The 27,557-nt window shown below is 44.1% G+C and overlaps 2 protein-coding genes across 3 annotated transcripts in view; both read left to right on the top strand.

Annotated features, from left to right (window-relative positions):
• tspan18b (tetraspanin 18b) overlaps positions 1 to 14,680 on the top strand; it is a 39,819-nt gene extending 25,139 nt beyond the window's left edge. The window contains exons 3-9 of the mRNA XM_042111266.1: positions 7,356 to 7,451; positions 9,969 to 10,163; positions 10,864 to 10,938; positions 11,054 to 11,152; positions 12,031 to 12,192; positions 13,169 to 13,252; positions 13,773 to 14,680. Of these exons, the coding sequence (XP_041967200.1) occupies positions 7,356 to 7,451; positions 9,969 to 10,163; positions 10,864 to 10,938; positions 11,054 to 11,152; positions 12,031 to 12,192; positions 13,169 to 13,252; positions 13,773 to 13,820 (759 nt within the window). The 3' untranslated portion in view covers positions 13,821 to 14,680. The remainder of the gene's footprint in view (positions 1 to 7,355; positions 7,452 to 9,968; positions 10,164 to 10,863; positions 10,939 to 11,053; positions 11,153 to 12,030; positions 12,193 to 13,168; positions 13,253 to 13,772) is intronic.
• A 5,814-nt stretch (positions 14,681 to 20,494) lies between these two features.
• On the top strand, positions 20,495 to 27,376 carry LOC121724056 (trichohyalin-like). Of its 2 annotated transcripts, none has more exons than XM_042110387.1 (6): positions 20,495 to 20,604; positions 22,018 to 22,175; positions 22,309 to 23,398; positions 23,545 to 26,704; positions 26,841 to 27,124; positions 27,221 to 27,376. In XM_042110387.1, exons 2-4 carry the CDS (start codon positions 22,027 to 22,029, stop codon positions 25,450 to 25,452), a joined length of 3,147 nt encoding a protein of 1,048 aa, XP_041966321.1. In that variant the 5' UTR covers positions 20,495 to 20,604; positions 22,018 to 22,026; the 3' UTR covers positions 25,453 to 26,704; positions 26,841 to 27,124; positions 27,221 to 27,376. The 2 variants fall into 2 exon arrangements, with proteins under 2 accessions (XP_041966321.1, XP_041966320.1); XM_042110386.1 differs by lacking the exon at positions 20,495 to 20,604 and adding an exon at positions 21,615 to 21,742.
• The last annotated feature ends 181 nt before the right edge of the window (positions 27,377 to 27,557 follow it).

The following is a 27,557-nucleotide window of genomic DNA, read 5'->3' as shown; positions in this document are numbered from 1 at the left end:
AATTACAGGTGATGATATCAGGGTCGGCCTGTGAGGCACGGCGAGGCTGGGGGTCCGCATGTGGCCCCTGGTGACATCAGCATCGGAGGCCAGATGACTCCTCATGTATGCAGGCTCATGGCCCAGTGAGGCGGAGGAGGAGGAGGAGGAGGAGGAAGGGGGACACAGCGTCCTTGTCCCACTGATGATGAATTCATCCTGGGCTGCGTGTAGGGAAGTGTGTGTGTGTGGGGGGGTGGGGGGTGGGGGGGGGGGGGGGCACTACCGAAGGCTGCTGGATTAATCATATAGTGCGAGTGTCAAGCTCAAGGAGAAGTGGATGATCAGCTCCACAGCCGAGGTGAGACATACGCCTGCTGGGCTGGGTGGGGCTCTGTCTGCGTCTAGCTCTAGCGAGAAATGTGTGTGTGTGTGTGTGTGTGTGTGTGTGTGTGTGTGTGTGTAGGGTGATCCGGGCTGCTTTGATAGTTGCCTAAATGAATATGGATCGGCCCATCAGTCACATGAAAGTTGGGAGGAAGAGCGAGGGAGATAGGGGGAGCGGCAGAGACTGATCTGAATACTGGATGTGGAAAGGGAGTGTATGGTGTGCAGAGCTTCACTTCATTTCAGTGTACGTATGTTCATGTGTGTGTGTGTGTGTGTGCATGTGTGTTTGTGTCTCAGTGCACGCAATTCCAGCTAATGTCATGGTATGCATGTTTATGTGTGTGTGTGTGTGTGGAAAAAAATACATAGATTTAAGATAACTGCAGAAAACAGGTCATTAGCCCCTGTGGGCCCAAGTGCCTGGACTATTAATCATGATGCGGCGATAAGCCCCAGAGAGCGAGCAACACTGCGGAGCCGTTAGCCGATGAGATGAATGGTTCTGAAGCGCTGGTACTGTATGTTTGCACAGTGTCACAGTGTTGGATTCTAAGCAGTGTGTGTTTGTTTGTGTTTGCACACTGTTATGCGTGTTATTTATGTAGCGCCACGCATGCCGTTTACGTAGTGTTAAACCAGTACCAATTGCCTTTTTTGTGCTGGACTCATGTGATGGACCCTGGGGAGGACTGGAGACAGCATTAGGCTGCATTCCTCTCTTTTGCTCTCTCTCTATTTCATTCTATCTCTCCCTCTCACACACACACACACAGACTCCAAATAGGTTTTCTCTGGGGATGTGAGCTTGTTTGGGATGGCTGTGAGTGTGTGTGTGGACGGGGAGGGGGGGGGGGGGGGGGGGTTGTTGGGGATATGGCGGGGGTTGGTTGTCTGCACCTCATCCTGTTTGCCCTCCCTCTATCATCATCAGCAGAGTAGTAAACTAAGTTTAGATAGTGTTGTAAGGAGCACAACCCCCCCCCCATATCCAGAAGCTATCGTGGATGCAACAGAACATCTGGAGCCACTTCTTACAGTGTCCTGTCACTGCGTTGGATCACACACTGACCAGATCGGCCTCTCTGGGCTGATAGGAGAGTGGCTGACCAGGCTCATTGATGCTTTCTTTTAAATGACTTTCAGAAACAGACAGAGAAGATGGATGATCTCAATATACCGTACATAATCTCAACCATGACCAGCGTCACACACTCAAACACACACACACACACACACACACAATATTACTAGAGTGGTGGAGGAATTTTCTTCTCTCCAGTGTCAGGCTCCTTATGTTATCATTGACTGGCTTCCTCTCATTGCATTAAGGGGAGGCCATGCTGTTCAGTTGCCAAATGCCTGCAGGCGTTTTACGGTTTACCTTCAGGTTATTGGAGCGAGGCATGTGGAATCACAGTGTGTTGGCAGCCGACGGCTTATTCCACAGGATGGACCGGGACAGGGTGTGTGTGTGTGTGTGTGTGTGTGTGTGTGTGTGTGTGTGTGTGTGTGTGTGTGTGTGTGTGTGTGTGTCGGCCAGTCTGTTTCTGTCGTCAGTACCTATAGAGCTCGGCCCCTGCACGGCTTCGCGTCTGTCCTGCTGGCCTTGTATATTTCCGACGCGGCTGCTCAGCCACTCTGGCCATCCATCAGTATCGACGCGCACGTGCGCGTGTGTGTGTGTGTGTGTGTGTGTGTGTGTGTGTGTGTGTGTGTTTTTGTGTGTGTGTGTTCCTGCATCTGTGTTGTTTGGTCAATGTAAAATATGTGCTGTCACAGCTGTGGTGCTGAGTGGTTTGTCCTCAGAGCAGAGCAGAGACTGCTCAATGACATTCTCATTACCTCCAGAAAACATCCACTGGAATGTCTCAGATCTGTGTACTTTTCACTTGATAAGATTCACTTGAGAGAAGGTCTCTAAAAATCTGCTGTTCATTAAATAGACCATGCCTCTGGCACTTGACTGATGAATATTTATTGCCACTTTAATGTTTATTCTCATGTCCATGAACTAGAATTCTGTGAATTTGAAATATCCTTGCCATGAATGAGCCGCGTTAGCAGAGCTCAGTCTAGATGTGATTTGTTGGATCAATAGTGGCTATTGCAGGTGCCCTGGCCCCGGGCGCCATGGATGAGCCTCGTTGTTGGTGGATTAGCTGTGGTCTGTTGTGATCTATCGTAGTTGGTTTTGGTCTGTTGTCATCTGCGCTAAGCATCTCTGAGACTGGCGGCTCCCCTCCCATGCGTTACGGGCGCAGTAGCGTGCCGTGGCCTGACTCTCTGCAGACCTGCAGGTCCAGCTCTCTGAGGCCCTTGTGCTGATGGATGAGGGTTCGGGGTCTTGGGGGAGCCGTGGGAAACGGCGGCGTGTTTACTCTGCACTTTCTCCGGAGCTGGACGGTGCTGGCCGCCGGAGTGATTTATAGCGGTTTATGCCATCGCCTCTCTCAACGAGGGGACCCATCAATTCCCCAGCGTACAGTAAGCCCAGTGCAGCGCTCGGCGTTTACAACAGTGAAAGACATACACAGAGAAAAATCAGAGGAGGATTTAAAGGCCTTGCTTTCATGGGAGTAATTTCACGTCATTACAGTGCATGAAAATGCACTGTACTGTTCTTCCTAGGCTTCTTACTCTTCCTTCTAACGCAGTTAATGCAGCTTCAACCGTTTAACGTAGAAACTTCATTCAAACTTTGTCACGTAGATCTTACTTAGGACACCCGGGCAATGTATTTTTCAATGTATTTTTCAACTTTGTAACTTTTATACTTTTTAAACTATTAATTAAAAACTACTCAAAATTTCCCCATAGACTTAACATGGGCTGATGATATCACAATAGAGCCGTTAAGCAATTATAATCCTATGCCAGGTGGTCAGGCCACCTGTATCAACTGCCAGTCTCAGGCTTTAAGCATACAAACTGGCTGCTATTAAGACTACACATCCTGTTCAACTGCTTCACCTACCTCATCTACCTAGCAACCAATATAGTTTGTTTTTACTCTGTATGATATTTTACATCATATTTTAGCATTTTCATGCACTGTATTTCCTTCAGGAAATGCTTTTCTAGTTTCATAATAAAGTTGCAAAAAACAAGCTATATTTGCACATCACCCTTCATGTCATTTGGGGGTTGGGAGTCTGCAGGCAAAGTGTTGTTCAAAACAGAATGGGCGAGCCAAGTACCGGAGGTTGTGCAAGTTTGACATTTTGAAAAATGATTTCCAAGAATCACATCTAATCTCCGAAGAATGTGTAAACCAAGACAGCTTCATAAACTCTCAGATGAGCTAGAATAATGATACTGGTCATATTCTTGGTCAGTGTTTAAAGATACCACAAGTAATGTCAGCATTTATTGCTAATGCCCACCAGACTTGATCTCCTCCCTCTATGCAGTAGCATATATTTTAATGTACTTCAGGGACTGCATTGTGCCTCAATATTTGATTGATCAGGCCAGGGAATTTCATGGTGGCCACGACGGCCATCGTTGCCCCTTGCGTTGGCCGTGAGGCCCCTTTGAAAATCAGAGGTTTACAGGCCATGGTGGCCTTGGTGCCCCCTTCTTTCAATATTTTGCTTTGCGTCCTACTAATAGCAATTGTTTTTAACCTATGGCCTGTCAAAATAATTGTAGCATTCACAGCGCAAATTAATTTAGTCTTTTACGCAGTGGAGAAAGTGACAGCGCAAGAAAGAAAGTGCGTCCAAATTCACCCATTCTTCTCAGTTGAACTACTCGCAAAGTAGCCTACTCATCACACAGACATCACAAGTATCACATGAAAGAGCTTTTTCTCAGCTTTTAAACGATGTTAGCCACTAATTGCTGTGGTGAACGGTTCGTGAAGTAGATAATATAATTCAATTTAATCAAACATTCTACTGAAGGTTTTGCGTCCATCTCCCTACCCATTCATCTCGGTGGAATACTTCATGAACCCTTCGTTTAACACATGACAAACCATATCAGAATAAACAGAAGACCTTACAGAACACAAAGGTGTAAAGCAGTCCCCTGTACACTTAGCCGTTCCAGAGTAATCCAGTTTTGAATTTGCAGTAAATTTTGACATGCGTGGATGTCTCCAAATTTGGGCTTTAAGTTTTACAATGTGTTTAAATTGTTCCACATGATTTCATAACGGGCCAAATACAAAATAATTGTTACAAATATCGCCTAGATATCGGTAAATCAGAGGACAGCTGACTAAGAGTTTGTGAAAGCTGCATCTAGGCTATTTGAGTTTCTTAAAGCTGAGCTGTGCTTAAATTGTTCAATACATGATTTCATAGCAGGCCAAATAAAATAAATGTTAAATATAGCCTAGATATCTGTAAATATTAGATGATCAGATGATTTACAGTTCTATGTAATATGTCATGTTTCATGTTTTTGTAATGTTTCATACAGTGATGCAGGTCTACTGATGAATAGGCTAAATACAACTTTGATCATTTTTATAGCCTACTACTGTATAGTTAACTTTGGCCTTGGTGCCCTGACATGTGGCCTTTGTGCCCCCCACCAAATATGCCCAACTGAAGGCCAAGTGGCCTTGCCCTTAGAATGGTGAAATTCCAAGCCTGGATCAGGCTATTGTCAACGTCACCCATCATATCTGATGATTGTTCTCGCCGCAAACACATTATTGCCTTCTGCCAAGAAAAATAAATCCTTGTTCTTTCATTATTGGGCACTTTTACAGTGTATTTTATGATGCAAACTGTGTCAATAATATGGGATTATTTTTTGAATACTCCTTTCTCAGACTTCAACCAGCACAAAGACCAATCCAAACACATTTACTGCCAGAGTTCAGGCTGCATTCGTACTCCACCCATTCCCACACCCACAATTTTTATAATCCTGGCTCTCTCTTTCTCTCTCTCTCTCCCGCTCTCTCTTGCTCTCTCTCTCTCTGATAGCTGATAGCGGGAAATAGTGAGGAGAATAAGACAAGAAGACAGACAGTATAGTTGACACTCAACACGGAGCAAATAATAAATGCAGATCCTGATGTGAGCCTCGTGCTCAGCGGGTGGTGTGTGTGTGTGTGTGTGTGTGTGTGTGTGTGTGTGCGCGCATGCCCTGCGGGCGGGGCTGATGTGAGGGGGAGAGGGCTAATTAAAGTGCTAATAGCCCTCGGGGCACTATCAACCCTCTGCCGCTCACCAGAGACACAATCAATACTTAAGCCCATCATTACGATTGAAGGCGCGTAGTTAACTCTGGTTCACAATCAGTCAATTCCGCCGGGTCAATGAAGAAACAGTAGCAGGGGAAAATAATCATTCTAATTAAGAACGGTGAAAACTGACAATTCTCCATTTTTCTGGATGCCAGCAGCAGATCTTTCCCTGCCCCTCTCTCCACCTTTCTGCTCCACCCACATCGATTCCACTACTTCACCTGCTGACGCCCTCAGATGCCTTTGGTTATAATTCCACTGGAAGATGACCCTGGGAAACACCTGTCAGAACATTGTGCGATCGTGTCAAAGGGGGCTGGAAACAATATACTGGGGGTGGGAATTGTATTAGCGGCATCAGCCATTTTATCTAGCCTAAGCATTATTTCACCCCAGGGCCCTATCAGACGTCCTGGGTCTGTCTGGACGCACACCGCCCACTGCTGTGTTTTGTTATTCCCTTCTCCGTGATGTAGAGCTGCGAAACGATGAGGCCCTCGTCTCACTTCAAGTGAGGAGGTTTATGAAAGAAGTAAATCAGCCTGTGCTCCAGTGAGATGACTCCCTGGAGATAATGGTCAGTATTAAGACCAGGCTCTGACGAGCACACACGGTCTCTGTCGGATATAAAAATGGCACACTATTCTAAGAGCATTTTTGAGGGGAAGACTAACGCTAAGCACTGTGATTGCATGCTCTAATGTGCACCTTGTCGTCTAGCCCTCTGGCTGCAATACCCCACTGAAGGCAGACTGATTACAGTTTTGCCATCAGAACATCTGCCTCCTCCCCCACTGTTTCAGCCCCCTCACCCCTATATCTACTTCCTCCATTGATTTCCACTCTGCGCTGTCCTCACCCACTGTGTTTAGGCTATTGGCCCTGGTGGTGACACTATCTCTAATTATTCCTGTCTCCCTTGGAGGACGACCAGTAATGGCCTTGGCTTGGCTCCTGGCTGACTTTACTTTGGGGGTGACACTCGGCGTGATCCCCCCCCACCCCCCCCCTCCCTCCTCCCCGTAATAGCACCTGAATGATGGGGGGCAGCTGTGCCAGCCGGCCCATCAGGCCCATCGGAGGCCTCTCCCCACACGCCGCACGCTAATGAAAAAGACCCAGTTTCATCAAGGTGAAGTGCTGTCCTAATAGGGCCTCATCAGCAAGAGTGCTTTGGCAGGTAGAGGGATGGACTTCCTCAGCGCCAGAAGCCCTCCCTCTCTTCATTAAGCTAAAGGGCAGAGCCGTGCCTCTAAAACAGACCCAATAACCTCCACAAGGGCCTGGCTGAATGGGAGGGCTCCAAAATGCAACTTCTCTCGGGAGAAAAAGCCGAGTGCGTGTCCATCTGGAGCGGGCAGGCGGCGACAGCAGCTGCTCACAGTGCTCACTTCTGGGTCAATATTTCCAAGAGTGTCGCTATAAATGAGATATCGCAGACCCTTTACCCAGTCTATACTAGATTTCTCATGAGAAACAAGACTCAAAGTGTGTGTGTGTGTGTGTGTGTGTGTTTTTGTTTTTCGGTGCAGGTTATATATCGCTTTAAATGAGATATCGCAGGCCATGTATCCAGTCTGTACTTTCTCATGATGAGAAACAAGACTCAAAAGAGAGTGTGTGGGTGTGTGTGTGTGTGTGTGTGTGTGTGTGTGTGTGTGTGTGTGTGTGTGTGTGTGTGTATGTGTGTGTGTATGTGAATGGCCGTACATGTTTTGTGTTGCGGTGCAGGTTGTGCAGCACAGTAACCATGTTGTTGCTGTTTTCTCTTCCCTCACAGGGGCTTGGAGAGGCTTCTGCACGGGGGACCACCATGGAGGGGGACTGCCTCAGCTGCATCAAATACCTCATGTTTGTCTTCAACTTCCTCATCTTTGTGAGTTCAACTTCCTCATCTTGGTCCTCCCTCTCTCTCTTCCTCTCTCTCTCTCTCTCTCTCTCTCTCCTTCCATCCCTTTCCCACCAGAATTATCATAATGGCTGAGGTTTTCTGTCCAAAAAACAACATTTCCCAGAGTACTCCCAAACCACTTGGTGCCTGGGCCTGCCCCAGAACATCTCTGCCTGCCCCGATGGGGGGCCAGACACCGCTGTGCAAATGACCGGCTGTTATTTTATACAGTCCTGAGACGGGGGGGGGGACACATATTTTATGTCCGCTCTTGCCATCTCGAGTCTGCAGCGTCCAAAGGGTCACCCAGATTGCTCATCAAATGAGGTCTTTTCACAGCCATATCAAAACAAGGCTCTCAAATGTCAAACGGGGAGCCGAGGTGGGGAGCTCAAATTAAAAACAAGAAAGAAATAACCCCCCACCCCCCCTCCACTGCCCACTCCCCCCTGGCCCAATCACAACCATGTGAGTCCTTGTGGGCTATTTGCGCTACCTTGACCCCTTGGGGATGAGGAGCCGGTGCTGATATTTATCTCTGTCAGTGTTTAACTCTTCTCTTCTCTTTCATCTCCTCCTTCAACCCACTGGACCGAGAAAGGAGGACAGATAAGAAAGAGTGGATTAGAGAATGAGAGGAGAGAGAGGGAGAGGGAGAGAGGGATATATATAGAGAGAGGGAGAGAGAGGGAGGGAGAGAAAGATGGAGAGGGGGAGAGAGATAGAGAGAGAGAGGGAGAAAGAGGAAGAGGGATATAGAGAGAGGGAGAGAGAAGGCGGGAGAGAAAGAGGGAGAGGGGGAGAGAGATAGAGAGAGAGAGGAATATAGAGAGAGAGAGGGAGGGAGAGAGAGAGGGAGAGGAAGAGATATAAAGGGAGAGAGAGAGAGAGGAGAAAAGACAGAGGGAGAGGGAGCGAGGCGAGAAAAGACAGAGGGAAGGGTCTGCCTTTTCTTCCTCATCAGGAGCTGCTTTGATCACACACTGCTGGGCCTCCTGGGCCTCCTCCACGTGTGCAGAATATGGAGTTGACCAGGCAGGTGGGAGGAGGTGGGGTGGAGTGGGTGGAGGCTGAAGCATGTCTGGATGTCAGGATGTCAGGATATCATTGAGACGCTGTGTGGAGATGTCAGAAAACATCTAAAAAAAACAAGGGCAGTAATGAGGACAGAAGTGCGGTTCTTCCTAAAGAGAGCCCGGCCGGCTGCATATTCCCCTCACGGAGGTGAAGCCCTCGTCAGCATATTTCCTCTCTCTTTCTGAATCAGTGAGGTGAGAAGCACAACAGAGTCCTGCACCGCTCACCGCTCCCCAGCAGAATTACTGTCATCTGCGCTCGCCAATATTGACTTCGCACCTTAAACGCTGTCTATCATAAGCTACCTTTGAATGCATTCTCCCTGAATATGAAGCCGCTGTTTATCGCCCGCAAGCACTCTGTCTGCCAGGCGGCTGACTGTGGGACAGACACTGACAGATTGCTAATGCGACATTTATGAAAAGAAAAGAATCCCAGGTTCGACTCAGAGGAGAAAGGGATTGTGTGAGGTGTGTGTGTGTGTGAGGCTCTTATCTCTGGCTCTCCTACCCCTCCCTAATCACCAACTCCTCCTTTCCCATCACTCGCAGTCCCCCCCCCCCCCCCCCCCCCCTCCACCTCCAGCTACTGTCGCCTGCTGGAGTTTCTGTCAGGGTTTTTCAGTGAAAGCAATGGGGGTTTTGTGTGTGTGTGTGTGTGTGCTTCTGAGCACAAACCTGACAGTGTGTGTGTGTGTGTGTGTGTGAGTGTGTGTGTGTGTCTCTTGTTTGCGTCTTGTGTGTGACAGGTAGATGATTGGGTAAAGCCGAGCTGGCAGAAGGACCCCCCCCCCCTCCACCCAACCCCCACCCAACCCAACCCCCACTCTGCTCCAGTAATGTGTCCATGTGTTGCTGCTCCAGTATCTCCACACTCCCCTTCTTTGTTTACCTCCAGCTGTAAAGCCGTTTTAATGTTTGGGTTTATTTAGCGGAGTGAATCAGCGTGGTTATTTTGGAACATGGAGGAGTCTGAACTAAGCAAGCCTAGATAAGTGTAGTGGTGGGTGATTGGCACACACTTCAAATCACTTTTTTTTTTATTCTGTGAATAAAACAGCAAATGTACACTGTTGAGTGTCAGAATATGCCTACAATGTTCTCCAGACGCACACAGAGCAGGGGCAACATGAGCACTGCTGATACCCCAGCACAGAGTGTGTATTATCTCTACAGCATAGGGGCTCCAGACTGGCTGTAGGCTCTCTAGATAACCATGGATCTCTCTCTCCCTCTCTCTCTCTTCCTCCTTCTCTCTCCCTCTCTCTCCCTCCTTCCCTCCCTCTCTCTTTCTCTCTTTCCCTCCCTCTTTCTTTATATCTCTCTCTCTCTCAATCCCTCTCCATCTCTTTCTCCCCCCTTGCTCTCCCACTCTCACACACACTCTCTCTCCCTCCCTCTCTCCCTCTCTCTCTCTCTCCCCCAGCTGGGTGGCTCGTTCCTCCTGGGCGTGGGCGTGTGGGTGCTGGTGGACCCCACGGGCTTCAGGGAGATAGTGGCGGCCAACCCGCTCCTGTTCACGGGGGTCTACATCATCCTGGCCATGGGGGGCATGCTCTTCCTGCTGGGCTTCCTGGGCTGCTGCGGAGCCATCCGGGAGAACAAGTGTCTGCTGCTCTTCGTGAGTGCCTCTGATTACAAATCAGTGTGTGTATGTGTGTGTGTGTGTGTGTGTGTGTGTACGTGTGTGTGTGTGTGTGTGTGTGTGTGTGTGTGTGTGTGTGTGTGTATGTAGAGGCGTGTGTGTATGTGTGTGTGTGTGTGTGTGTGTTTTTGTGTGTAGGTGTGTGTGTGTGTGTGTGTGTGTGCATAGTTGTGTGTGTGTATGTAGGTGTGTGTGTAGGTGTGTGTGTGTGTTTGATGACAGGGTTAAATATCAGATTTAGAAGGTTATAATCCATTCATGCTAGGAGGAGTTTCTTTCAGCCTCTTGTCTGGTTTATGCTAGTTAGTAAATTAAAAGTGATGATTGCATTCATTTACTCTCTCAATCTTGACTGTCTACACCTCTTTGTTGCATTTCAACAATGCTTTGATGGGTCTAAAAGCTACAAAGCCTGACTCATCAGATTGCTGTTTGGATGGGAAGAGATGAGCTCAAACACATTTAGCCTCATAAATACTGGATCCTCAAAGTACTGAGCACATCGAGGATATTGGTTATGGCTCGCTTGGTCTTGCTCTCTTAGCATCATGAATACACAGACGGTGCATACTGCACTCTCTCTATACACACACACACACATACTACACTACACGCATGCACGCATTATGCTTCTCTATATTAAGGTAATTTATTTTACCTGTCTTCCTCCGCACAGTTCTTCCTGCTTATTCTCATCATCTTCCTGGCGGAGCTGGCGGCTGCTATCTTGGCCTTCGTGTTCCGGGAGAATGTAAGTCACCTCTGTGTTATCGGCCGAGGAGCCTTGAGAGAGAAAGAGTAATGGTTTTCATCAGAGCTGGGCAGAGCGGCGATACCCATGTCCTGTCCCTTGTGTCTGTGCGCAGCTCACACGGGAGTACTTCACCAGGGAGCTGAAGAAACACTACCAAGGCTACAACAACACCGACGTTTTCACCTCAACATGGAACGCCATCATGAACACGGTGAGTGAGCGCCGTCATGAACGCGGTGAGTGAGCGCCGTCATAAACGCGGTGAGTGAGCGCCGTCATAAACGCGGTGAGTGAGCGCTTCCCTGTCTTCAGGACCGCGCCACGTCACAGGCGTCAGGTGTCGCTCAACGTCTCCTTCCACTCGTTCTCACCCTTAGGCCACTGCCACCATGACACTCACTCACTCTCTTGAGCACCTTGCCAGGCACACACAACTAAGGACTATGGTTGGACTACTGTTTGCACCTTCACCATGACACTCACTCCCTTTAGCACATCACCAGTCCTGGCCCTGTCACTACAAGCGTCTTATGCTTGATCACCCTCAAGCACATTGGACTTTCTTAATTTAACTTATATAGTGTATTTAGTTTTTAGTTTTCTTATCTGTCTTATCTTCTACTGTCTTTATTGTACAGTGGAGTTTAGTTATATGTTTATACTTACACTTATGTTTACCACTTCAGCTGTAAGTGCATGTTGTGTGTTATGTCTGTATGCTACCGAGACCCTTGAATTTCCCCTTGAGGATCAATAAAGTATCTATCTATCTATCTATCTACCATGTGCTTGGTCTAAGAGGAGTAGGTATGAGCCTCTGCAGTGTGTTTGGAGTCAATATCTGTTGTTAATCATGTCAAATAAATCAATAATATGACAACAAATTACAATTTTATTAACATATGGATAAGACACTATTTTCAAATGGAGGTCATAACAATATACAGTAGTGCACACATCATATGGAGTTGATAACTACAGTTAATCAAATAGCAGTTGCTTTGCTTTGAAAGGATTTCACATTACACATTCAAGGAAAAGACCAAAGAATAGGAAGGCTAAGTCTAACCATCTAACCTCCCCCTGCAGTTTGAGTGCTGTGGGGTGAACAGTCCCGAGGACTTTGAGGACAGCCTCTTCCGGGTCCTCCATCCGAACGACATGGTGCCCAAAGCGTGCTGCCGGAGGATCACTCACCCTGGAGAGGAGCAGGAGTGCCTCATGGGCAGCATGATGTTCCGCTATAACAAGGTCAGACCCCGCGCCACCGCCACTGCCCTCAGGATTGACCTTCACCTCCATGAATGACTGTATTCTCGACATTGCGGCCACGCCATTTCCTCTTAACATATTACATTACATTACATTACATTTAGCAGACACTTCTTGACCAAAGTGACTTAAAGCGCAGTCTATGGACACTCAGGGCTAGATGTACAAAGAAAGCGCTAATACGCTGTGCTGGACATTAGAAAGGCAAACAAAAGTTAAGGTTGCTTTTGACATAGTACAATGAAGGAAATCTGGTGCTCTGATACTGATTCTGTTGTCTCTGAAAGTTTCTGTAATTGACGCAATACACCTGCTTTTATTGCGGAAGTTTTTCACTGCAAAACAGACTGTTTTCATACATAGCCTAATGTATGGAGGACTACCTAATTAATCGCTATTAACACTTCTTGCATGTGTTTGCGCAATACTCTTTTGTTACCACTTTAATCTCGCCTTCCCATAAATGCATATGCATCAGTAAGAAAAGCGCAGATAGCCATGCGCTTTGATCCACGTGCAATCAGTTTTGTATACGAGTGCGAAAAGCATGAGAAACAGACATTTGGCGGTAATTCTTAGTGCGTCCAGCCCCCTGTGAAGACAAAACCACGTCGTTGTGTTTGCTCATTGAAAATGTCATAGAACTATTCTGATAACGACAGCTTGATTGAGTGAGTTGTCCGAGACTCCGAGTTGTCCCAAGTCCGGAAGTCGCCGCAATGTCGAGAATATATGACATGTGATGTGTTAGACAGAACCAACAGAACCAATGACTGAAATAAGGGCCTTTTGCCAATAATGGCATTGGAACAACAGGCAGGGGACACAGGATAATTCAGCCACCACTATGTAATTCAGCCAGAAAGGATATGTTTTTTTACCAGGTTTTTCTTACCTTGAATTGAGCAGACCGTCTCATAAACACTTTCCCTCCGTCTTCCATTTTGTCACACAGGGTTGCTACTCTGCAGTTGTGGACTACTTTGAGATGTACATCTATGTAGCTGGAGCTCTGACTATTGTGGTTCTGACCATTGAGGTAATATCTCTCTTTTATATAAAGAATAACTTTATATAAAAACAATTTTAAAAAAAACATTATATTGTGTTTGTCAAAGCAAATGTGACACCCATTCCCTCCTCTCTGGCTGGCCTGGCAGAAATAATGGCGCTTGTTTTTTGTCAGCCAGCTGACAGTCCAGTGCCTCATGCATAGCTTCTTGGCCTACAATGCCCCCTAGTTGAGTTCTTGGGAATGCTTATTGTGATTTTATAGTCCCTCTTGTGGTAAACTGGTGCAATTGCAGCTTTCACTGTTATCAGTAACGGCCACCAAAATAGCAAAATGGACTTGGTCACTGTGGTTGCCCTGTCTAAATTCACCACGGATAACTGGTTCCCTTCATAGCATTACCTAACAACACAGATTGAATGACCCAATACAACTGAGAGATAAAATGTGTGATGACTATACATACAGTAAATGTAATATAATGTTAACATGAAGGTGGTGGTGTTTGTTTGTTTGTTTGTTTGTTGACTGTTTGTTTTCTCCACAGCTCTTCGCCATGGTGTTTGCAATGTGTCTCTTCAGGGGGATTCAGTAAAGACGGAGATTCAAGGAAGGACAATTTTTCAAAAGGGATATCACCAGAAGCAAGTCCATAAAAACAAAACAAAAAAAAACATTTGTATAAAGTTTTTTTTTTTTCTCTTTTTCCATTTTATACCTGACAAATTGAGAGAAATGTCATTGGCTGAACTACCTGTACTTCACAGCTGGACCTTTGAGGTACTTGGTGATCAAATAACACTGAGATGCAAACACATGACAGAAACACAAACAAAACAGCGTGCATCAGAGAGCATATCTGGACCCATGATTCAGAGGCTCTAGTAATTGGAGTGGGGTGGGCAAAGGATCTGGAGAAGCTTATCCAGAAGAGGAGGAGGACACTGCACTGACTTTGAATGAAGAATATTTATACTGATTAATGTTGGCTAGTCTGTACAGAAATTTGATTCTTTTTTTAATGTTTCACTGTATGCTTAAGCTACACCCATCTTCTAAAAACACAGCCCGACCACTTCTTTCTCCTGAGACACCAGTCAAGAGCTGTGTCAAAGCCACACATTCTAAATGCTGTGTACACTGTTGTAAATTTTGCCCTAGAAAACCACTTTCTATGTCTTTTTCGCCAAATGCTGAAATGTGCGTGTTAATTGAGTGAGTGTGTGTGTGTGTGTGTGTGTGTGTGTGTGACAGGGATAGAGAGAGAGAGAAACTGACTGTGTGGCCTTTTCCATAAAACCCTCAAGCTTGAAAGCCAACTTAAGTTGCATTTTGTATTGTATTGTGATGTTACTTGCAATAGTGATTGTATGTGATTTTAGCTGAGATGTTTGCATATGCCTTTGTATTAGAATCTTTAAAAATAAGGATGCCATTAAATGACTCTTCAATGTGCTCTGTTTTGTTCCTGATGTATTTCAGATTAGTTTCCATCTAGACAATAGAACATTTTATTGTTCATTTTATTCATAGGCTATTTAAAGGTACGCTATGCAAGATTTTCACCTTTACACAGCCAATTTGATTGTAAACAAACTTGTAATAGGTGAATCGTTTACCTACAGCATAGACGTAGCGAGTCGCTACCGAGAAAACCAGCCATGCAACTTCAAGAACGGCGGCTGGGCAAATCTCGGAATCTTTGGAAATAGTTTTTTCCTGTTTTTAATCCTTCACCTCCACAACAAAAACGTTTTCATTGTGTATAGGGGGGATAAGTCACGAGAAGTTTGCTATTTACAACAGCAAAGCAAATAAGTCTATTGCAACTCTAGAGGGAGCTCTACAGCCTCTAAAATAGCTAAACCTGCATAGTGTACCTTTAAATCACACAATGCCGAAGTATGACATATGGCTTGGGCTTTCGTGCAAAAAGCAAAGTGCATTCAGTTATGAAAGGGACATCATCCTTACACCATGCAGTGGGCCGTGTATTATTATTAGTAGTAGTAGTAGCAGTATCAATAGTGGTAAAAGTGTATGCTAAGAAATATAAACATTAAATACAGTAGTGAGATATGGTGCCAATGACAGAGAGATCAGGAGGAAACATCACCGAAGCACTGAGGAGAGTAGACAAGAGCTGTGTGTGTGTGTGGGGGGGGGGGGAGGTGAGACCAAGAGGAAGATGTGGGGCAAGACCAATGCAAAGATCAAAGACTGACAGAGTTGATTACACGGGACATAAAAGAGGTAAAGAACCATGGAGATGAGGGAATGGACTGGTTTGAAAAAATAAAGCAGAAAAGGTGAAAGGAATGAGAGAGTTTGGAAGAGGGACAGCAAGTTATGGATGAACTATTTATTCAGAAGGAAAAACGAGAGAGAAATGGAACATAGAGGGAAAATTAGATGACTGGCTGAGAAATATTCAAACTAGAATTACTCTGCGTTCACAGCCCTGAAATTCTGGTTGACATATACTGTACATTTGTGTGGCAAGGCATGTAATACATATTATAGAGTTGAAAGGAATCTAACCAGTTGATCTTTTAGTACAAGTGAACGTTTACACCCAAAAAGAACGTGCCTCAAGGCACTCTTCAGATATCATGTCTACGAGAATGGGACATAAAATGTGTTGACAGTGACCATGAACTTTGACCTCCAAAATCAATTCATCTTAGAGTCCAAGTAAACATTCACACTAAATTTGAAGCATGTGTCTCAAGGCTTTGTTGAGATATAGCATTCAGAAGAATGTGACTTTCATAGTTGCAGTGACCTTGAACTTTGACCTTTGAACTCCATTGCTGTAGGCTCCATGGAGGAATAAAAATGTCAAAAAAGAGAGTGATGGATCAAAAGAAAAGGCCAAGTGAGCTTACAAATCATCAGAGGAGGTGCGATGAAGCACACAAACTGGGAAAGCAGCAGCAGTGACTGAAGAAGCAGAGCTCGTGAGACAAACAGAAGCAGAGCTCGTGAGACAAACAGAAGCAGAGCTCGTGAGACAAACAGAAGCAGAGCACAAAGCCACAGAGAGAGAGCTGAGTCCCAGGAGGGAGGAGGAAGATGCAGTAGGCCTAGAGGAGGACAACACAGACTGTGATCCAGCCAAATAATAAACCTGTAAAATCTAACAGCTATCCTTACTTAAAATGTTTAGCAAGTATAATTCAGGTTTTTTGTCTAAAGTGGAGAATGATTGAGCCTATTACATTGAAGTTTGAATTCAATATAACATTCCAGCAAGATAGCATTCTGCCAATTACATTCAAAGAATTGTATTTTCACCCTATGAAAATAAGACGCATTACAAATGACCAGAGAGATCAACATCATTTACTGGCTAGACTTCAACACTAGCAGCAATTTCAGGCATTTCAGGAAGAGATCCAATTATGAATTGAATGAAGTGGAGGCTAAACACAAATAAACGCAGTTTATCCACCTCTGAAATTTCAGAAATAAAGTTTACTCACCTCTTATTAGAGTTTATTCGCTTTTAACATTCAAAATTAAAAAATCACACTGTATTATCCAATATTACATTATGTACACTCATCAACACTCTAGGAACCATTTAATACCACTGGTATTGTACAATAACCTCCGCCATCATCAAACATGTTCTGAATCTGAATGCCTTTTTCAATCCGATACCGCATGGAGCAGTCCACCTCACCGAAACCACTCATAGTTTATCCACCTCTTATTTTACCACTACATCCCTACATCCCTACTACATCACATATGTGAGCCCTTTAAAAATATGTAGGCCAGGGCTGTGGCATTCTGGAAATGCATTGTGGGAAATGGCATATTAGTTAGCTGAACTGTAACATTAGTTAGCACAAACATCAATACATGTGTGGTGTTTAATAAACATACAGTTTACTTATATTGTAATGACCAAGTTAGTTCTTAGTAGTGTAAATGCACTACACTAAGTAAGCATTTGTTAGCACAATTTGCAATTCACAAATTGCAAGGGCAATCGGTTTGCATGCTTTTATAAAGTAAGGTTAACTAACAGGTTAAGTAAGGTTAACAAGTTAACTTTACAGTGTAGCACAAACTTCAGCAATTATAGTTTACTTGACTGTAAACTATAGTTTACTTGACTGTTTACTTTTCCACCTCACAATTAAGTAACACTCATTTTAGGCAAGTAATCTCAACAAAAGACAAAAACTGAATTCTACTTACTAGAACATTTTAAGTAAGGAAAGCTATTATGTTTTACAGTGAGACAATACTAAGAAGAGATCTGAATAAAATACCCAAATAAAAGTTTCATATTTCATGGAGATGACCAAGGCTCCCTTTAAAAAAGTGGATTAAAATAAGTGGATTCCCAAATACTCCTCCTCCTCCTACCACTGCGACCACTACTACTACTATTACTAACAATAATAGATACGCCTGCATACATATATACACATATTAGTAAATAAACTTAAATAAACTTTGGGTTGCTGGAGATCTAATTCTGCATTGACCTCTGATCTACTGCAACCTGAAAACTGCTTCCCACTCTTTGCCATGTGTCAACCCATCCCGCGTCCACCTGTACGGCTGTCCTCTCCCACAAACATGTCCATGTCATTTACAGCAGCGCCCTCTAGGGGTGGACTAGCTATCCAGCAGAAGGGCACTGTCACACTGCCTGTCCTGCTGCTGGGCCAGCAACCTGAGAGAGAGAGGAGACAGGGAACCGTGTGAGATGATACAGAAACCTACACCACACACACACACACACACACACACACACATAAAAACACTTAGAATCATATGCAGAGGAGACGGAGAAGCATGTGTTCAGTGAGGCCGTTTCTGTGTCCCGTGGGGAAAATGGCTCTGCCTCTGACAGCGTGCTCAGCTAATTGCTATGGTGCTAATTGCTATGGTGCTAATTGCTATGGTGCTAATTGCTATGGTGCTAATTGCTATGGTGCTAATTGCTATGGTGCTAATTGTTGAGTTTTTGCTGATAAGGAGATGGGAAAATGTCCATACGATTCACAACAAATTCAGGAAGAACTGAGGGAGAAAGGAAGAGATTATGTTTGTTGAAAATAACATGGCATGACTAATTGTGTGTGTGTTTGTGTGTGTGTGTGTGTGAGAGAGAGAGAGAGAGAGAGAGAGAGAGAGAGAGAGAGAGAGAGAGATAGAGAGAGAGAGAGATAGACAGAGAGACAAAGAGAGAGATTATAAATCAACTTGCCATAAAACGAGAAAAGTCATAACTTTTGTATACAGTGGGGGAAATAAGTATTGAACGTGTCAACATTTTTTACAACATAGCCTACTTTTTTCCTGTGTCAAACCACTTAAGTTATCCACACATAATTTTATTTATGCCTTTAATGTTTGGATTGTTTATATGTGTGGATTACCCTAATGTCTGGTGAAAATGTAATGTGTGGTCTCTGCAAGTATAGGCCTATAGGACTCAGAGATAAACAAACACACACACACACACACACACACACACACACACACACAGAGATCTGAGCACTGTTCCTGAACATCCATTAGGCCTTGCAGCTCCTACTGAAAAGAATGTTGACATGTTCAATACTTATTTCCCCCGCTATAGGAGTCTCACTCCTGCCGTCTCAGTTGCTGCAGATTAGTCCATCCTGGCTGGAGAGAAGATGGAATGGCTGTTAACTGCCTTTATAGCTTGTGGAAGAAATACAATTTGGATCTATTTTTTTGGTCAGAAGAAAGGGGCAAAAACATTGCCTAGCTGGTAGCAATTTAAATGAAGAGGCAACCATCATATGAAGACTTGCAATGCAATTAAAACAGGAGCCTGTTCCAAATTTTCTCTCGGGTCACCTTGAGCCGTTCAACATTCACACCAGAGGGGACACTGGACATGGAAAACTGAGTTGTGGCACCAGGCATCTAGTATGTCGGCGTACAGTAGTGGATGAAGCATTTTTTGAGGCCTCTTTTTTTTCAAAACCTCTTCACACCTTTCACACAGCTGCACACAAACCCATGTACAACAGCACACATCTTGCATGTGTCCAATCACTACACTCTAGTCTATTGTGATGAATAAAAAACTCAAGGCCTTTTGCAGCGACAGTATCAGAGTGCGTTGTATAGAGATATCTGACATAACTGGTACAATATATACTTACTGTAAATGCATAAATAATGTGTTCAAAATGTGTTTTTCCGTCGTCCAAAACACTGTATGTATGTATGTATGTATATATACTTTTTTGATCCTGTGAGGGAGATTTGGTCTCTGCATTTAACCCAATCGGTGAATTAGTGAAACACAAACAGCACACAGTGAACACACAGTTAGGTGAAGCACACACTAATCCCGGCGCAGTGAGCTGCCTGCTACAACGGCGGCGCTCGGGGAGCAGTGAGGGGTTAGGTGCCTTGCTCAAGGGCACTTCAGCCGAGGCCCACTGGTCGGGGCTCGAACCGGCAACCCTCCGGTTACAAGTCCAGAGTGCTAACCAGTGGGCCACGGCTGCCCACCAAAAACCTGCCCACGGCTGCCCAAGGCACGGCTGCCTTTTTCATGTTCAGTGCTACATGCCCTGATTGGTAGAGAGGGTTGTTGTCGACCTTTTTGTGCTTTGAAAGGGGCTATGTAACAAAACATATATACAAGCATGACGGCATTTAGTCCAGTCATCCTTGCTCGGCCTTGATATATTCTGTTAATTTAGAGACTTAGCATTATTAGTTAGTTATGCTCCTCAATGAAACAAATAAAAGGGTTCTTCACTCCAAATCATTGTCTAGGTGTAGGTGATCAAAAATGAAATGGGAATTAAATTAAACGATTATTTCATAGGCTACTGTATGCCATAAAATCTCTCATAGTTCTACCAATGTGTTTCTAAAATTATCTGAAATGCAATGCACCAGGCTACAATTTCTCATTTTATCTTCACTTTGCACATAACTGATTTGTCTAGGGTCTGTTTGTGGATAATAACAAATGTAATTTCTCATTTGGGACCAAACAACATAAATTGGTGCAGTTTTGAGTAAGACCGAAAAATGCATTTAAAACAAATAACATGTAACTGAGTCTTTGTGGCACTATAGCAAACTGATTTCTTCTTTTAGGCCACCACCACTACTACTACTACTACTACTACTACTACTACTACAACTTGTAGTAGGATATGATTCTAATGAGTGACAAGTAAAACAATAAGTGATGTCATAATGGTTACCATGGACAAATCCAGCTCTGTAAATCCTGAAGTAAAATAGCCTACTCATTTGTCAAGTTCTGTCCGACAGAGCAGCACATAAGTCTACTTGCTTCGATGATCATTATTGTTACAGAGAAAGTTTTGAATCAGTGGTGAGATTCCACACAGGTATGTTTTACACTGAACTAGAAATACTAGTGTATTTGATACATATTTTACATGGCCGTGGATTTACAAGAAAAAAAACGGCATATGAGGATGGCTTGAATTATAACCTTATAATAGTAGTATAACAGTTATTGGACGAACACTCTCAGCTTGGAATGGGGAGTTCTGGTAGTTCCAAAAGGTTTTAACGAATACACAGCTTGCATGTGTAGTGAGGCAGCTGCAGATGATACAAAATGGGAAGCACATATGGTCTATGATCAGTCAAATAGGACCTTGGGTATTGCGTGCTATGTAAATAAATGTGACTTGGCTTGACTTGACATGTAACTCCTCTAGCAGCCAACCTCTACTGGATCCTTGCTGCTGCTAGCTGGCCTATAGGGCAATCTCTGATTCACTACCAGTTTATTTAAATGCTACCTATTCGGACCCATTTCAACTCTTGGTCGCTTAGCTTTTCTAATACATCTTATAGTCATTCAGATTGCAGCCAAAATGATTGTTTGTGGTGCTTCGGTGGTGGAAATTTAAAAAAAAAAATACACAACCTGCCTACTGTAATTAGTTATTTGAGGCATCTTACATAATGTTGTAACAGATCATATATTATTATTATTATTATTAGTATTAGTATTATTATTGTTGTTGTTGTTGTTGTTGTTGTTGTTGTCATCACCATTATAAGAAGCTCAGTGAATGAATGAAGAAATAAAAAATAATGTAAATAAATATATAAAGTAAATACTTATAAAGTAAATAAATATATAAATAAGTATCACAAGTTTACCATTATTGATAAGTACTTGTGCACAACAACAACAACAACAACAACAAATGAGCCATGCCATAGACTGCGTTATCTTATTACAATGCTGAAAGACTGAATGATTTCAAATGACATGGAGGCTAGAATTTTGAGTGATTCCAAATGACAGTAGGCTAATAAGTGTGATGCAATAATAAGATCAAAGAACACATAATGGTTGCCATAGCAAACAGAACCCAAACATAAACCCTGACATTCACAGGAATCAAACATCATTTTTTTGTTCATCTTCATTAGTAATACACTCCATTTTCAGCTTCAAATTAAGGTTATCAGGCTATCATTATTGGGGGCTCAGACTCCCCACAGGTAAGTCTTACAAACAGGCAGGAAATTACTATGAACAACATTTTAGCTGAAAACTAAATACTAAAGGTACAATTTATGAATCTATATGTACTGTAATCAAACAGAACTGGCAATTCTGTGACTGTGATTCTGTCTCTATTGAATTATCACAACCACTGGTACAATTAGCATACTATATCCACTGTATAATTTCTTACCAATATATGAGAATAGTGCATTAGAGAGAGGTTTTCATGTTCCCAAGCAATTGAACTGATCCTCACGTGCTGTCACAGAGCCAGGAAATGGCCGACTGGATACAGTCAACACTGCAGACAGTCCATGGCCGATTTCCTGAAGAGCTCCGTCAATCACTGAAGAAGGGAAGACCAGTTAATGAACCCTTTTATCAAATCTGCACAAATGAGGATGCCAGCACTGTTGCTACTTCAAGGTATGAATCCCTGTGACATAACTCTGATCACTGCAATCGTCATTGAAAAATCCATTTCAGCATCATGATTGACATTTTTTAGCACTGTACTTCATGGATTTTAACATCATGAAACGTTTTGCACTACCTACAGGGCTGAGAGCTCAAGTACACCGAAAAGAGGCAAAAGGGGTGGTGTGGGCCGAGCACATGCCTATACTGTGAAGCCAAAGGCCATGAACAACAAGCAGGGCAGGCAAATGGACAGAGAGAGGCAACAACCAAAAGTTCCTTCCAACCTGGAGACATATGATTATGCCCAGGACCTGCCAGACAGAGGAAGGTTCAAGGTGGCCGACCATGTAGACATTCACCTGCAGTACCAATCTGACAGTGACGAAGAGTCCATGAACTGCTGGGGATGCTGGATCAAACTGAGAACCCTGCTGAGACTCAGAGAGGGAAGGAGGCAGCCAGAGGAGGGCTGGTACAGGATGGGCATGAGGGCCCAGGAAGAATGGGAGCTGCAGAGAAAGATGGAGGTGGAGAGGCAAAAAGAGCTGCAGAGAAAGATGGAGGTGGAGAGGCAAAAAGAGGTGAAGAGGCGGCAAGAGGCAGCACAGCTGCTGGAGATGAGGAGAAAAAGGGAGAAAGAGATGGAGAAAGAGCTGCAAACACTGAAACAGGTAGTGCTGCAGGAGTGGGCCAAGACAACCAGTCAACAGACCTGGAGACTGACCAAGGAAGAGATTGAGGAGTTGCAGAGGCTCCGAGAACAGGAGGGAACACTTCATCTTAAGATCCAGAGACTGCAAGATAAGGAGGCCAAGGCTGAGGTGTGGACCTCCTCGGACAGTGAGGACATGAGTGAGGATGAGAGAGAGCAGCAGCAGAGACTGAGGGAGAAGGAAAGACAGTCCCGCCTGAAACAACAACAACTGGAGAAAATGATGGGCAGCGTAGCTCTGAGCAAGTCCCAAGAGAGTGTTCGCACTACAAGTCTGCCCAACTGGCTTTTCACTAAGCTGAGGAGAGTTCAGGAACAGCAGGACAGGATACTTTTACAGATCCAGAAACTGGAGGCCAAGGGGGCCGTGCCAGAGACTCGGATCAGCAAAGAGAGTGAGGATGGGAGAGGAGAAATGGAGAGGCTGAGGCAGAGAGAAAGATCATCCCACCTGGAAGATGGAAAGCTACTGGGAGACATGCAGCATCTAGGGAAACCAGTCACAAAGACAGACAAAGTAAGTGTAAAGCCATTTAACAATAGCGATAGAAAATGGCTGTTGAGATGTGGTACAATACTGTATGTTATCATTATATATTTTCTATATTAAAGCCACAGACTATATGATTGTTAAAACATAATATGGATTACTTTATATTTTAGGAACGGATGGGGAGAATCGGCAGCAGTGAGATCAGCAGAGAAAGGATAAGCAACTTCTCACTGGAGGGAAGGAGAGAAGTTATGGCCGAGGCAGACAGAACTGCTCAGCTGGAGAAAGTGAGAGAGATGGAGAGGCAGAGAGACACTCTGAGATATGAAGAGAGGATGAGAGAGTTGGAGAGACTCATTGAGATTGAAATGCACCAGGAGAGAATGAGAAATATTGAGAGAATGAGAGAGATAGAGAGGAAAAAAGAGAGAGAGATAGAGGAAGAATGGATCAGGCTGAGAGAGAAGAAGCAAGAGGAAGAAAAGAAGAAAGATAAGGAAAGGGAGTGGTATCAGAGACAGAAGGCACTGGAGACACAAATTGAAGAGCTAAAGAAGAAGCATGAGCTAAAGATGCCGCTTAAAGACATGGATAAACACTATGAGGAAAAAATGGAAACACAGAGAGAGTTTGATGAAGAAACCCAACAGTTTGAGGCAAAAATGTTGGAGAAGCAGCAATTACTCGAAAAACAGAGAGCAATGGCTCAGAGAAGAGAGGAAGAACTCTTGGGACGTATTGAACACTTGGACAAAACTCACATGAAGGCACTGAGACACACTGAAACAAAAATGGAAAAAGAAAGACATAGACCCCTGGATATTGGATCAGAGGAAGAGAGAGACAGACAGGCTGAGGGAACAAATGGAGTTCCTTCCTGTGAGAAGGAAATCCGACGAGAACAGAAGAGCCTGCAAGAGCTGAGGGAACAAATGGAGCAAAACTTTGTGATGGAGAGAGAGATGGACAAAAAGAGACAAGAGGAAAGATGGAGGGAAAATGAGGAGAAAAAACAGAAGGAATGGGAGGAGAAGAACAGAGAGCTGGAGAGAAAGCTAGAGGCCAATCAGGAGATGTTGAAACTGAGAGAAGAAGAGCACAGCAAAAATAAAGTGATGGAAATGGAACGGCAGAGAGAGACTGGGAGGGATGAAAGAAGAGCAACAGCGGTGGAGACACACAGAACAACAGAACTGGAGAAAGGGATCGACAAAGGTAAAGAATGGATGAGAGAAATCAAGCAAAAGCTGGAGAAACAGACAGATACAGAGAGAGATTTGCAAGAGGGAGAAAATAATCCAGAGAAAAGACAAGTGAGGAAGACGGAAATTGAAAATGAAGAAAAAACATCAAATGAGCAGAGGAAACCAACCATTGAAGGGATGGACTGGCTGAGTGACATGAGGCAAAAAGCAGACAAAAACAAAGATGTCACCCAGCAAGAGGAACAGATATTTCTGCAGGATACCTCAACAGGAAGAACAGAAGACTCTGAGGTAAAACCAATGGCAAAAAATGACATTTTAACCCAAGGGATGGACTGGCTGGGAGACATCAGACAAAAACAGGAGAAACTGGTGGATTCAGGAAGTGAAATAACGATCAAGGAAGAAAGAAAACAAAGAAGAACAAGTAGAAGAACACTCACAGAGGGAAAGGCAGAAACTGAGCGACAACACGAGGAACTGGAGGATGACTGGCTTGGAGATGTGGGCCGTCAGAAAGGTGAGGACAAATGGAGTGAGATCAGGAGGAAACATCAACAAAGCAGAGAGCAGAGTAGACAGGAGCTGGAGAAGCAAACTGAACCAAATAAAAGCACTGTGGTGAGAGCAGGAGGACGACGTGCGGCACAAACAGATGCTGAAGAACAAAGACTGACTGAGGTGAATAAAGCGGAAATAAAAGAGGTAAAGAACGTTGGAGATGAGGGAATGGACTGGTTCGATAAATTAAAACAGAAAAAGGAGAAAGGAAGGAGAGAGAATTTGGAAGAAGAACAGCGAGTTATAGGTGAAGAACTATTCATTCAGAAGAAACGTATCCATGTCAAGAAAAACAAGAGAGAAAGAGATTGAGAGAGAGAAGTGGAACAACAGCACGTGAAAGGAAAATCAGATGACAGGCTTAGAAATATTGACAAAAATGTTGAAACAGAGAGAGTGATGGATCAAAACAAAAGTGAGGAGAGGAGTGAATGTAGACAAAATCGTCAGAGGAAGTTTGAGGTATCACAAGAACTTGAAAAGCAGCAGAGGCAGGAGGCAGAGATGCAAGTGACTAAAGAACCAGAGCTGGTGAGACACACAGAGGCAGAATGCAAAGCCACAGAGAGAGAGCTGTGTGAGAAAAAGGCACCGTGCATCAAAGAACACACAGAGACTCAGAGACAGAGCCAGGCAGAAAAGCAGAAAGAGAGGGAAGAGCAGCTTGAAATGGAAAAGCAACAAGAACTGTTGCAACAAACAGAGATGGAGAGAGAGAAAGAGATTGCAAGGCAGAAAGAGAAAGACAGAGAGAGGCAAATAGAAAAGCAGCTTGGAATGGAAAAGCAAAAAGAAATTGAAAGACAAAAGGAGATGGAGAGAGAGAAAGAGATTGCAAGGCAGAAAGAGATACACAGACAGAATAATATGGACCTGGACCAACAAAAGATGGCGGTAAAGACCCTATTCCCAGAAAATGGTAAACTTGTGGAGTTCACTAGGCAGAGATCTGAATGCCAAAACCCAATGGATAAAGGAGCAATCCCGTACCCTGCAAAGGTGAGAAGACCACTGTATCAGCCTGTCGTCCAGCCTACTACAATTAATCGAAAGCCAAAGTCCCGCCGTGGGAAGTCAAACAATCTTGAACGGTCACCTAAGGCTCTGCCTGTTACTGAGCCAACACCTACAGAATACCCAAAACCGACCTGTCAGGTAGAAGATGCCAAGCAGGACGAAAATACTTTCATGCTATCAGCATTTGCCACAGTGAGTGAGAGGGTGGAACAAATCTCAGAAACAAGTGAAACTGCAGGTCAGTTGGCACAGGTTGAGGAGGACAATGAAGCTCAAGTTTCCACAGAAGATACGCTATCCCTGGGAAGCTGGGGTCAGTCGAGTCACACATCAGATGTGAGGGATGAGGAGGAGCAGGCTGAAAACGCTTCCCTGAAAGCGCTTAACTCAGCTGATGAGATTAATGCAGAGACTAAACAGAAGGACAAGAGTGTGAGGAGGAGAATGGTGGGGTGGGTTAATAAAAGAGTCAAAACCTACTACCAGACAAAAATGGGTAGGACACATGAGAGAGAAGAGAAGGAGGGAGACGACAACTTCTATGCATGTAAGATATCCAACATGTTTATGCTGTTTCACTTGTGCATCCCTGAAGAATTTGTCTGTAAAGAAATGCAACATCTTCAGAAAGAATCGCTGTGCTTTTGTGTAGCTACAGTACTAACCTTTTGTTCTGTGTTCAGGGTATCTAGATGCACCCATTTCCAGAGCAGAGAGGGAGAGGCAAAAGAGAGAGGAAGGAGGAAGGTCAGAGGAGAAATGGCAGCAGAAGGAAGAGTCCTGGAAAAAGTGGGAGGCTAAACGGGCTGAGAAAAAGCAGAAGGAGAGGGCTGAAAAGCAAGAAAAACTGGAGCGGAAGAAGGCTAAAAAACAAGCATACCAGCAGCAAAAGAAGGACATATACGAAAGTATGCGACAACGACGCGAACAAAAATTGCAACGAGAGGCTACCAGGTCTCGTAACCAGGTCTGTATTCTGTTCTTTTCTGTTTTTTCCAAATGGTCATTTTATAGCTGTGTCAGTTGGTGTTTTTAATATTAAAATACTTTTTTTTCATTTCAGTGAGCAGTTTAGAAAATCTCGCCCTCAAAAAGGATGGACGGCTTTCTGATGCGACAACAACTATTTTTTCAGCGATTTTATTTTTTCTTTCATTCATATTCATTCATGGTCATTGAATAAAATATATTGCAAGCAATGGGATATTTCTCATCTATAGCTGGTTGAGTGTTGTGTAGTATTGTTTTTTTGTTTTTTTAACTCATTCTTCTTTTGAGTTGAAGTAATTCAATTGAATAGAGTCAATTAACAGCTTGAAATTCATAAGCAAAGAGAGCTTGAAAGACGAATGGAGGATAAGAGAAAGAGAGTTACTAGCATGAGATACAGCACATAGAAA

This window comes from Alosa sapidissima, chromosome 11, assembly GCF_018492685.1.
Source record: "Alosa sapidissima isolate fAloSap1 chromosome 11, fAloSap1.pri, whole genome shotgun sequence".
Taxonomy (NCBI): domain Eukaryota; kingdom Metazoa; phylum Chordata; class Actinopteri; order Clupeiformes; family Clupeidae; genus Alosa; species Alosa sapidissima.
Note: the sequence above shows the minus strand (reverse complement) of the source record. Positions and strands in the feature narration are given on the sequence as shown.

Excerpts from the sequence above, each read along its gene's own strand:
- LOC121724056 (XM_042110387.1), top strand. The coding sequence starts at position 22,027 with ATGGCCGACTGGATACAGTCAACACTGCAGACAGTCCATGGCCGATTT. Across the intron at positions 22,176-22,308 it reads AGCACTGTTGCTACTTCAAG|GGCTGAGAGCTCAAGTACAC; the intron begins GTATGAATCCCT and ends CACTACCTACAG. Across the intron at positions 23,399-23,544 it reads CAGTCACAAAGACAGACAAA|GAACGGATGGGGAGAATCGG; the intron begins GTAAGTGTAAAG and ends TTTATATTTTAG.